The sequence below is a fragment of the Acanthaster planci genome, linkage group LG07 (assembly GCF_054643075.1).
Source record: "Acanthaster planci isolate LZ-2023a linkage group LG07, COTS_SCS, whole genome shotgun sequence".
Classification (NCBI taxonomy): domain Eukaryota; kingdom Metazoa; phylum Echinodermata; class Asteroidea; order Valvatida; family Acanthasteridae; genus Acanthaster; species Acanthaster planci.
Genome location: NC_141783.1, coordinates 20,320,020 through 20,333,403, shown reverse-complemented (window position 1 = coordinate 20,333,403; position 13,384 = coordinate 20,320,020). Strand labels below are relative to the sequence as shown.

General features: G+C 40.8%; 1 protein-coding gene across 2 annotated transcripts in view; it reads left to right on the top strand.

Annotated features, from left to right (window-relative positions):
* LOC110976163 (N-alpha-acetyltransferase 60-like) overlaps positions 1-13,384 on the top strand; it is a 44,007-nt gene that overhangs the window by 20,948 nt on the left and 9,675 nt on the right. For both annotated transcript variants that reach the window (XM_022229226.2, XM_022229225.2), the window contains exon 5: positions 12,501-12,735. In XM_022229226.2, coding sequence (XP_022084918.1) covers positions 12,501-12,735 — 235 coding nt within the window. The remainder of the gene's footprint in view (positions 1-12,500; positions 12,736-13,384) is intronic.

Genomic DNA, 13,384 nt, shown 5'->3' with positions numbered 1-13,384 from the left:
TTTGCAGATGTCGTGGGAGTCTCCATCAATGAACAGATAAACGTAAAAACAGCTAAAAAAATATTTACAGAAATTCACCAAACGCATTGTAAACTGAGATTATAGGAAACTGAGCACAAGGTGTAAAGTAGGAAATAAACTGGACCAGTGTTTAGTGAAAATTTTATTTAAGGAAAGGGTTCTCTTAACACGAAAACTTTACTAATTCAAATCACCCCTAGAGCTTAATGGTATGGTCCAAATATTACGGAGTATGAAATATTACGCTTACTATGAACACCCCCCCTTGTACAAGTCACAGACTTTAAATTAATTAAGATAAATTACAGAATCTTCAATTTAATTGTTGAAAATGCTGCCCTGTTTTTCTCGATTTTTCACAAAGAAGCTGACTCAAACATAAAACAAGTCAGTGGAATGTTAGTTGCAGTGAATATTGTACACTGTAATCTGCCAATTTTGTAAATTATTTCAAAAAACTAATAGTTTACACTACCTTTAAATCCAATGTATCTTTTTCACAGACATTTCTTGTTTTTTTTACTGCAAAGAAAAAAAAGAAAAATTTTCATTGTTGTTTTCACTCTACCAAATCGTAAACCAAGGGGTCCTCCCGATATATCTCATCATCACCTGTCACCTTTACAGGGTTTACTCCAGAGAAATCCTGCAAAACCAAACACTGGTTTGTGAGATTTGAGGGATGGTGTACTGAAATGCCAAGCCTGCTGTCCCATCTTGAAAAACATGCACAGTGTTTGTAGCAAATGTTTGCAATCTGCACAGGCAAAAATTTCAGACTATCCCCAATACAGCTTACAAGGTCCTAGTGGATCTGCATTTGAACATGTACATGTGTCAAATTTCCATGTACATGTATTCCAAGAGAATCTATTCCAAAATTACAGGATCCTTCCTGGCCTACATGTAACTGTTCAACAACCACTTTTTTTTCTACCATCAACTTTCTTCAGTCTGTAAGGTTACAAAATTATATGAGGCCCTGAGGTCTGTGTACAGATGTGCATATGGATGACAGGACAATATAATACATGATATCCAGAGATTCAAGTACCAGTATCTTCAGTGTACAAGTGTACATTGTTCTGGTATTTGATTTTTATTGCCCTCTAAAGACTTATGAATCAGGGCATTTGGTTTTTCTGTATGTACTTCTTGAAAGTCAATTTCGTATTTGGATAATCCCAAGACTTCTTGAAAATTATAAAAGTTCGAAACAAACTCTATTCCTTTTTGGTCTGTGTCATGTATGACAGCCACATGTACATGTTCATCTAAGTACATTTGTACCAGGGTTCTGATTTCACACTGGACTAGTGTGCCTTATCCATCGTATTTGATGTCAGTCTTGTGCAGCCTACAACCACACCCCTCTGATGGTCAAGTATTCTTGGGTCAGTGTTACTGTACTGCCACACCCCCCAAAAGTACAAAGTGAAGTGTTTAAGCAATGCCAATGAATAGCCAGCGTTGGTGTTGCATGTAGTTGTTCATCTTGTATGAGGATGCATTAGAACGGATCATCATTCTTGCATTAATTCGATTCAATAGGAGACAAACTGGCAAAGTGCGAAGCTGGAGTTCACATAAGAGCTTAGACAAAATACATGTACTTTTTAAATGAAATTCAAACTCTGCGTGCTTCCAATAATAGAAGGTTTGTGTGAATGCCATCTTGCAGGCCAGTGCTTTTGTTCCAAAAGGTATGTGCTATGGAGGTTTCCCTGTGGAAGAAAAACAACTGCCCTGCAAGATGGCTACCACGTAAAGCCTCCATGGGAGACTTATGTTTAGTGGTTGTATGCCACCAGTCTTTTTCTGCTGTTTGTGCCATTTTGAGCATGTGAACATTAGCTTTTAAGACACAATGCAAAACAAAGTAAAGGACTGACTTCTTTGACATCAACAAGTGTCTCAAAAGTTGCCATTAACCTCTAACCATGGCTGATGCAATGAGATTGCAAGTGATTATTCTGAACGACTACTGGAGGGCTAGAATTTAGTACATGTAGTTGATGTCAACTGAAAACAGATGCCCAATTAACTGTGAGTATTTCTGGCACATCTTGTAATCCTACCGGTGCACACTTCGGGTTTTCGTCAAAACACTAACCGGAGTTCAAGAAAAAAAATCCACACATTCTGAAAGGAGTAGGGAGCTGAAAGGCTTGCATAAACAATCTGGCTTAAAGAGTTTCAGCTGAATGCAGGATGCCTCGCTGAATGGCTGAACTGCGCAACAGGAAACGGGCGGACACACTATGAGAAGGTCTTGTTGTCAAGAGCAATATCACTCCACGTCCTGGGGTGGACTCAAGAACTTGCCGGGAAAAAAAAAAATCTCACTTCATGAGACACGTGTCCTCCCACGCAACTTCTCAAGTGACAAAAAATTCAAATGGCACTTCTAGTCATGACTTGTTCAGGATTGGAGAGCGCTCAATACTTTTTGTGAGCAGCTAGTTCCCTGCTTCATTGCAATAAATCCCTTCTTGTATACGATTACAGCCATAAAATTTTTTTTTTCAATTTTTGTTGAGAAGACGATTTTTTTTATCCCTGTCCCTAGTTACTGCAGACCCGTACCTACAAAAAATGAGTGACTAAGCTCTACAGAATACTGAGAAAATTTGGCACTTTCCCAAATTTGTATTTTTCTAGGGATTGCACACGAGCACTTTTGCTCATGGGAAATGTCCGCTGTCGCTGAAATTGGAAAGGTACTGTCTGAAAAGCCAGTGTCTATCTCGACTCTTTCGGGAAATCGACAGTTGGGTGTTGATTTGTTTTCAATGCAAATGTTCTTTTGATATAAACATCCTGTGATCCCCTCCAGCCAAACATCCAGGGCACTTCTCAGGTGCTTTGCATTTGCTGAAATTAGCTTTGCATCTCCCTTACAACCACCGATCACTTGTTGGAAGAGAAACTTTTCAGCAAAGTGTAAACTTTTCATTGTAGTGTCAACTGTACTTGTAAATCTTCAGCAAAAAACTATGAGCTGGATTTGTATACACACATACATGTACATGTACCGGTACAGTGACACTGTTGCATCTGGTTATTGAAGTCCAAGAAAAGATCCACTTTTTATCCCATACAAAATGGCATGCTTTCTTTAATTAGCGGCTCATGTACACAACTATCACAAAGACAAGTCCTGTGAAAATTCTTATGGGTGTTCTCCATCTAGTTGCCCAACAGCTAAGTGAAAAACACTGAAATCCGCAATGGTCTTTGAGGGTAAAACTTCTGCTACATACATTATACTTGTAAAGCTTGCAACTTGGCCTTCGACCCCAAAAAATTACAAATTCCAATTTGGACAAGATTTTGTACAGTGTTTTTCATTTTGTCAGTGACATGAACAGGAAGTGGAAAACGAGGCAATCAGCTGATCCAAGAAAGAGTTGCATGACTACATTTAAACGTACATGTACCAGTACAGGGGATATTTTTGAGTTTATTTTTAAGTTACATGTAACAGGTTTCCATGGGTATGCCGGGCCCCTGCAGTTATCATGCACATTCCCTACATGTATGCATGCATGCATACAAATATGCATAACAAACCATGTTGCATAACAGGTACATGTACACATAGTGTACAGGACACATGTACGTGTACATGTACATTGACAAGTGCCAGGAGATACAGGAGCATATTTGACTGTCCAAAGTAAATGTTTAAGCTTCTGGCAGTAACTTTTACAACAGCAAATTTCAGTACTTAAATGTACAACAGATATGCCCTACAGTAGTCCTGTTTCACAGATGTACTTTATTGATGGCACGTACAAGGTGTCAATCTTGTCAATCTGTGGTTATTTTTTTCCCACAGCAATTACAGGGACTGAATTGGTCACACCTTCAGGCTGAACAGAGTCAGAAGGGTTACTTGGAGATCAAATGACATCAACCACAATGGCAATAACAGTGTCAGGGGGAGACAAAAATAGACGAAGTGCAGGATACATGTACAATGTACTTGTGCTTGGTTTCAAGACATATTAGTGGACTGTCTCAGCAGAGGAAGTATACAGAACAATGTCCTAATGGAAACCATTGCATGTATGCTGTGCACTCTGTATAACGTGTTGTTTACATGTACTTGATTGAACTGAAATTCAAATTAAAACCCTAACCGCCCAAGGGCTGCTGGACCTAACCTTCCCCAATCACACTAACTTCAACACCTTGGAAAAACACTCTGACCTAACACTAGTAACAGAACCCAATCTCACAAACTTCAACAGGTCTTCACCTGTGTGATTTTGTTTGATTGGGTACGGTAGACCCATTGCACATCACAAAGAGTATGGATCCACTGCACTTAATCACACAATTTTACACAATATCACTGTGTTTAAATTGTATCTGTGACACCTAAGTATGATAAGATGAATGACCCAACTGCTGGGCTCATGGTGAGCTGCTTATGTGTTGCCTACCCCTGATTCCCTTGGGTCTCTTCTCAGGTGAGGGTTGGTGCAAGGTAAGGCTACACTCCCACCTGAGGCAATTAATTAGTATGCTACAATATGCCAGGTTTTTGGCCAGGGTCTTTTAACCACAGCTGATGGTTCAAAGAAACATCACAGTTTCCCCTTTTTTTTGTGTTTTTCTTTTTATCAAAAATTCTTGTTGTCTTTCTCTCCTTTACTTTATTCATATTTTCTCCTTTTTTCTTTCTTATCTTCTTTTCTCTTTTCAACTTTCTTTGACATTTCTTGTGAGGAGGATGGGATGGAGAACAGGCAGCTACTCTGTGGTAGTGGTGGTGACCTCGGTTTCGATGGCTTCACGGAATTTCTTGAAACGTAGGCCAGGACTGAGGTTTACTCCACATAGTGGCAACATCCAGTGGCAACATCCAGAGTGAACTTGGCATGGGTCTGTGGCTGGTGATCATGCTCCATCTCCTCTGCATCAGTGTCCCTGTTGCTGCTGGCCTCATCGGTGGTGGGATGGTGATGCCTATAGGAAATCCAGGCATTGACGCTGGCAACATCAAGCAGCAAATACGGGATGGCACGCCATCAGTGCTGCGTCTTGCGGGAATGCGGGTACAGGTGTGGTATGCCTGATCTCTTTTGTCAATGCCAGCCATGCACTGGGTGTAGGAGACAGCTTGAGGAGGGGCTGGGATGGTCACCGGCCTGGTCTCCTGATCCTCGCACTTTCTCTTCAAGGTGTGGACAGCAGGATCTCTCCAGCCCTGATGTGCACTGGACAGCATCGTCATCACCCGGGTGTCTTTCTAGACGGTTGCCATCAGCTGGCCATTCTGCCTTGGGTAGACGGTACCTCTGGGTGCTCTGCTCAGCTGTTTCATTTTGAGCTGGGCGGGACTGGACTTCTTGGTGTTAGAAAAATCCCGAGGTAGACCCTTCCTCCCACACTTCAATACTTCCGTAAAATAGGTACAGCTGGAGAGAAGGGACCGTGCAAGGCCTACTGAAGTGTACAGCCTACCCGGAAAGATGTGGTGGTAGACACTCAGGTGGGCTTGGCAACAGACAGGGCGATATCATTCATCTTCGATGGCTTGTCACTGTAGGGATGCACCGTGACGTTGAGAAGGAAGCCTTTGGCTGACTTGGCGATGGCATAGACTTTAAATCCAGTGCGGAGAGGCTTGGATGGCATGAAGAACTTTTTCATGTTGACTTTAAATCCCCGTTACTTGATCATTACCTCATCAATGGTAAGCTCATAGCCAGGGTTGTAGCACTTCAGGCAGCAACGACCCACTTTGTCCCACACAGGCTGGAGGGGATAGAGTGGGTGCTTGTGCTTGATGCAGTAGTGATGGGCCTTGTCCTTGATGAGGTTGGGGTCAGTGGCTGGGTCGCTGCAGGCCAAGTGCTGGTTGAAGACATTGAATCTGTGTCTCTTCATGGTGTTAGAGATGAGGATGTTCCTCAGTCCTGGATTAGATGACCAGTAGTCCTTGTAGTTTTGGATCCGAACAAGGCCCATCAGTAGATGTATCTCAAATCACGCCCTTACTTCCTTCAGAGAGGTCAGTGGCAGATTGCTTGCTGATAACTTCTTGTTCCTCCACTTGGCGATGGATTTAAGCAGCACCAGGGGGTGTCTCCTCTCCTACAAACTCTTCCCAGTCTTCTGCCTTCTCTCTCCTTTCCTCCTCTCCTGTCTCCTCTGCTGTCTTCTCCCTGTCTCCCCTCCTGTCTTCTCTCCCTCCATCATGGCTGCCGTAGAGGGAGACATCGCCATTGCATTGGCAACAGCCTGGTCGAGGAACTCCTCTTCATCACTAGATGATGTCTCTGCCACCGCTGTGTATGCTTTGCCCGTACTGATGGCAACTCGCATCTTCAACTTGTCATCCACATACAGGCATGCAGTGTCCCTGGATTGGTCCACAGGAGCCTTTCCTTTCTTCTTTCCTTTCCCCTTCCCTCCTTTCTCTCCCCTTGTCCTCCTTTCTCCACTCCTCTAGCCATCGACACTCCTGTCTTCTCCTGCCCTGTTGGGCTTTTCTCCTTGGCCATCGCTAGTAATGTTTTACTCTCTTGTCTAGCTGTGTGATAAACTTTGAACCTCACAAGAACTCTTGATTATCACAGTCAGGGATCTGCCGCTGCCGGTCGGCGCCGGTCGGGCCCAACCGGCACGCAGCTTTGCCGACCACCACAATCTGCCAAATCAACTTTTCCGACCGGCAAGTATTCCCGAGGGATCGATCGTGAAGATATGAATATCGTAAAGAAACCGTAAAATTTCTTCGTAAATTTCACTTTGCACTGCCATGCATATCGTCTGCGCACCCATGTACGTGCATATGCAACATATCTGGACCAAATACTAACATAAACCAATAGGAGGCTTTGTTACGCGCAATGCACGTGTACATAGTGCGTAACGAATCTTTCTATTGGTTGGAAGGCCACACATAGGCTTACACATGCAACGCTCTCAGTGCGCGAAGATCGGAAAACCCCCTCTTCATGATGTACAGCGTTGTTTGTCCAGTTCTGCATTTTACCCAGTTCCACAACTTGAAAAGAAAATTTGGCTTAACTTTCAGAAAGACAAAATTGCAAATGACCCCATTCACACTTCGTTTAAACACTTAAAAATCTGGCAGAAAAACAATTTTACATGTACTTGCAAAACTGACAATCGACCGTGACTGTTTTTCGCCGCGCCGACCACGGTTAGCAACATTCGGTGCATGTATTTTCTGCTCGATGTTGCATAAAACGATCACTGCGATCGTTTTTTAAACCAACGATGGCACCGCATCCGTTAATTGTTGTTTATCCCACGGTGAAAATATTAACTCCGCAATTTTTTTATTCAAAAGTAACAGCATGATTTTGCCTTTTCCGTAAACGAGTTCCATATGGCAAGATACACGCGCTCATTATGCACGTGACACATGGCCAGATGTGTCAGAAAAGTAAATGGCCAATCTACATTATGTTCATGTAGACTTTAAAATGACTGTTCAGAAAATCCCTGCACACATTTATGAATGTCATTATCCCATATGCATACTGTACGAACTTTCGTACAAAGAAAATAAGGAAAATATTCCGCCAAGATTTTGCATGTTTCGCCTTATTTTCAACACACAAAAAAAAATGAAAAATGATTTGAATAGCAATGAAAAATTATGGGCATCATAGAGATAGAAATTAATTCAATATTTAAGGGATTTACAGACTAAAATCAATATTTATTTCTATTCTTTTTTTTCTAATTCAATTGCCCGTCTAAAATTATCACCTCATCCTAGTTGACCAAAATTACAAATTTTCAATTTTTTTATTAAATTTCAGAAATTTCAGACATGAGATCCCTAATTCTAGGCTGTGTATACACAGCTGAAAACACCCAGAAAGTGCTGTTTCCGGCCATCTGGGGGCTTTTAGATTCCAAAAATTTTCTGGTACGCTCCGCGCCAACCGATGGTGGCGCTCTGCTTAGATAGTCCTGCCGGCACTAAAACCATCCTGGGCAGAACCCTGCACAGTGATAGTCAGTGTGTGACTGGCGATGAGCCCCAGAAAGCAACAACTTGTTATAATTATTGCAGAATATTTCATAATCTTTATTGCATAATTTTATGTAGCGTGATGTAATCTTTAGAAATACAGTAATAAATGTGATTTGTGCCCATGCAATTCAACAAAATAACCTGTACAAAAATGGTATTGTCCACTCTAGTACTTGTAGAACAATGCACAAACCTACTTAATACCTTTCAGGGTCAAGCATGTGTCAAACTGGTCATGGGGGTATGATTTATCACTGACTGTAGTTGGCTAAAAAATTTGATGCCCAAAAACAAGGCAAGCAGAGTACCCCCTCCATTGTGTCCTTCATTGTGTTGAATTTGAAACACACAATCATAAAAAGTGGACACTACTGAGTCTACGGGTAAACCCCAGCAGCTTGAGAAAAAGTAAAAAGGCTACAGTACCCATTCAATCAAAAGTCAACAGTGTATGTGCAGGCCTCCAGTTCACATTCACACAAAAACACCAGATAGTAAGCTACCAGTACCCAATGCCACAAACTCACACACTTTACTGGTGTTGAAAGCTACATGGTTAGGGAAGGTTAGGGTTAATTAATTAAAGTTTAGACAAACTGACATTTGTTTCGGTTACAGTCACTGAGAAGTGCACTGCTTAATTCTTTTAATATTCAAAGTGGGCTGACGTGCGCCGAAACCGGTACTGAACAGCCCACGAGCAAGGGCAGAATCGGTGTGGCATGCTGGATGGATCGCGGGCATCCGTGAATGGGCTCCGCACTAATCGTAAAATGACACAGCGTATGCGCCGACCGACTAACGACTTGATGTCAAGTCTAGGGTTTAAACTGTAAACCCAAAATTTGGTCATTGAAAATACCTGTAAGGAAACTTTGCTCACTCGCCTACTGTCAAGAACTCGAGTACCGGTATAATAGATCGCTATTAAAGTAAACAAAGTTTACTGTAGCAGAAATTCCCAAATTTTAGCAAAATTCAGTAAAGAACTGGCTGTTGACACTTACTGGTAGGTTTCTTATTTGGATGACATCACAACTTTGCTCTTAAATATGCAAATTGGTTTTAAGTCAGAAAAAATAAAAACAGGCACCACACTGAAATGGTCATAAAATGGCACAACTAAAATTGAACATGAGGCTAAATGGGACTCAAATGACTAAAATTGAACATTGGGCTAAATGGGACTCAAATGACTAAAATTGAACATTAGGCTAAATGGGACTCAAATGACTAAAATTGAACATTGGGCTAAATGGGACTCAAATGACTAAAATTGAACATTGAGCTAAATGGGACTCAAATGACTAAAATTGAACATTAGGGTAAATGGGACTCAAATGACTAAAATTGAACATCAGGCTAAATGGGACTCAAATGACTAAAATTGAACATCAGGCTAAATGGGACTCAAATGACTAAAATTGAACATTAGGCTAAATGGGACTCAAATGACTAAAATTGAACATTAGGCTAAATGGGACTCAAATGACTAAAATTGAACATCAGGCTAAATGGGACTCAAATGACTAAAATTGAACATTAGGCTAAATGGGACTCAAATGACTAAAATTGAACATTAGGCTAAATGGGACTCAAATGACTAAAATTGAACATTAGGCTAAATGGGACTCAAATGACTAAAATTGAACATTAGGCTAAATGGGACTCAAATGACTAAAATTGAACATTAGGCTAAATGGGACTCAAATGACTAAAATTGAACATTAGGCTTAATGAGACTCAAACAACCATTTATTAACATAATTACATGTACATGTACACTGTATGGGCCCTTATAATATGATTTGTTCCTATTTACTTCCCATTTGGGGATGATTGATTCTCTCCTTGTTTAAACATACTTATGGCAGTCTAAATTGGTTGGTGTTTACAAAGGATTACTATGCAATGGGAGTGTGAGCTCAATAATGCACGTTGGATTGTGTCTAATCAATTGTATTTATCAATCTCAGTCTACCTGGAAATCAAGCAAAACATGGAAAATGAGTTTTCCTCTTTCCAGTTGGAAAATATTGAAATTTGATAAAAATGCCTCAAATCAAAGAAAATTTGGGGACTTGTTAGGCCCGAAAGAGGAAGTGACCAGTCTGTTTGGTTTTGTTTTTCCTTTTTTGTTGACATCTGACAAATCTCCTCAACATTTTGAAGATGGGTCTAACTGGAAATAGATCTTACTGTGGAGTTTGAAAATTCATTGAGGAAACTCTGGATTTTATTTGTATGGAATGCTGGGAACCCTGACATGTAATCAGTTTATGATAAGTTTACATGTAAATGTAAATAAAAAGTCTTCTTTTGTTTGACATCTCATCCTGCTTTTATTGTTGTTATTATTAATAATTTCTGGTAATGACACCAAGGATTCCTCCAAAGCACCTTAGACACTGTTGCTCACAAGCCTGAAGAAACCTGTAGAGAGGAGACAGTGAGAAGCAGTTACAGTTTTAGAGGTGGGAGGAAAACCCCAGAGGAATATTCTGGGTAAAACCCACGGAATCAGGTAGGGACTAAAACCAGATCCATACATGGACCGGGCTGGGAATCAAACCACGACCGCAGAGGTGGAAGGCGAGGATAGAACCACTATGCCAACCTGACTCCCCCAGCCTGATGGAGTGTTAAGTTCTATGTAATGTTTGGATACAATTATTTTCTAGCTGTCGGTCACCATTGTTGCTAAATTGGAAATATTTATGAATTTGGATGAAACAGTGTAGGAGACACAAAATTTACCAGCACTGCAGACAGAAAGAACAAAAAGCACTGACTGCATGCATTTAGTGCACTTACATGTAGCAAACCCAAATTGGTGTTTATTTAATATTAGCTTGTAGGAGTTGTGCATCGCTGTCATCCTTCATGTTGGTCATTCTGTCAGCTCCAAACGCTTGGCCTTTAAGTTGGAAGTTGACTCCTGCTGTATTTAACGTCCATTTAGAATCATCTCCTAGTGATATTTGTGTTCATTTGGATTAATAGCCATACTGTGTGTCTTGCAGTGCACTTAGGAATTGCTCTCATACCAGAATATGTACGTACAGAAACAAAGATATAGATCTCATATTGAACATTTTCCAATAAACAGTACCATAGCTTGTTTGTACGTGTCATTTCATAAGCATTGGTTATGTGTAGTTATTTTCAAGTTTGCCATTTTGTGGGCCTGAGTTTTTCATTGATCTTTTTGGAGGGATAGGGCACCTGCTCCATGTACAGTAGATAAGCAGTCTGTATGTGACATTACTACACACATACATGTACAATGTACATGTATGGTATGTGTGATTGAGAAGTAACATTTTCAAGAATAAAAACTACATGTACCGGTGTGTATCAGATACAAAGTTGTTACGGATTTGATTGTAAGGGATACGTAAGTTTTCTTTGGAAAAATCAAACCGGTCAGTGTTGATATTTAGTGTACATTATAAGTTAGAACCTGAACCCTCTGTGCATTTTCAATGAAAACACTACCGGTACCTTCCTGAATTCTTCCAAATCCTCTTTTGTGCTTGAACCCGATGGCCAAGTCTTTTAATTTTGAAGGTGCATCAAACTTTAAAGGTACGGGTAATAGCGTTCCTTTCCTTTCCCAATTACACAAGTCCTTGAAAATCTCCTTGTTGAGTTTGACGGACATTGGAAGGTATAGGGTTATTGTGGATTTGATACAACTTGGGGAAATTACCTTCTGGCTGTTTTGCTTGACAGTAATCAAGGAAAAAATCTCTCAAGTAACAGTGAGGCAGTGTTGACTCTGAAAACAGCCAATAATGTGAAGTCTTGTTGTTTTGGACAGCATGCTCTGTTTGCCTTTAGGAGACTGTATGTCTTTCCTCCTACCATGAAAAGCTAGTTTTGAAGCATACTCAACCTTTGGTGGGAGGTGCCATTTTTTCTGGCAAAAAGCTTTGCTTTCAAGAAAGGCAAGATGTAGCAACAAACTTTTCAAACACAGACAAATATTTACAAATACTAACTTGTGAGGGTCATTACAACCAATACGGTATTTGTGTGATATTTTGCTCCGACATCTCACATTTTTGTGGCACATCAACAAGTCTCCAAGGTGCGGCAATGGAGTGCTGCAACACACAAACACACTGACACTGTACATGTAACACATAGTCCACTTCCAATGACTTCTCAGATGTTATGTGTAAAAAAACAAACGGATTGGACTTGTACACGCAATCTGCCACCACAAACTCAGGGAATGCTGGCCGTTAGACCAGTCAGCCCTTCCTGCAAAATGCAAGTCCAGATTGTCTGATAACGTGACCACATCCCCTGGCACAAACTGGTAATGAAGTAGGACACAAGTTACATCATCTGGCTAGTCTGCTAAGATTTGTACTCAACTGTACCCCGGGGTACCATCTCTCTGACAATGTCACATGTTGTGTTTCTCTCACCTGCTCTGCAGCTACTGCTCTCCTGGACCGTCTCCTCTCCTATCTCACCACCAGCGAGCGCTCCAACTGCAAGGCCGTCTACCTCCATGTCTTGGCCACCAATACCACTGCCATTAAATTCTACGAGAAGCATAACTTTAGGAAGCATGAGTACCTGCCGTATTACTACGCCATCCGTGGCCAGCCCAAAGATGGCCTGTCATATGTGTTATACATCAACGGTGGCCAGGCACCATGGACGCTGATATATCCTTTGTTTGAATACATTCTAACCTTTTTACTAATCAAAGTCTGTGCTTGTATGTGTACTTTTCATGATATCAACTAATTTTGACCTCAAAGGCTTGGCATTAAGGAAAAGGTTGATGTTTGAATTCAGCTGTAGTCCCTTCACAGCCTTGCCATTTGACCTTGACCTTGACCTTTGACACAGATTCCAAATTTAGACCTTTGAATATCAGTATCAGGAGCATTCCCCAGTGTAAACTTCCATCTTGACTCTCATATTGAAGCTCTGCTTTTGACCTTGAGATTGTTTTTTTTTTACTTCTTCACCAGGCAGTGTTCAATTGTGCAATACACAGACCTAACCACTGCAGCATACATGTACCTCCAGTGGTGACAGTATTCAAGAGGCATAGCCCTTGATCATGTGAGATACCAATATTTTGTCTTTGTGTCAGGTGTCAATGGGTGACTGTTGCTTGTCATTGTTCTTCACTTAGTTATCACTTGGTTTAAAGTTGTTGACTCCTGTGTTGAAATGTTAAACCAGTCAACTAATTTGTAGTATTTTAAACTGGTTTGTTTTCTAGCCAGTAATTTTAATTTCATATGTACACCTTTGAATTTTGTAAGTGGACCATTTTTTTCATTATTTTTGTTGTCCTTAATG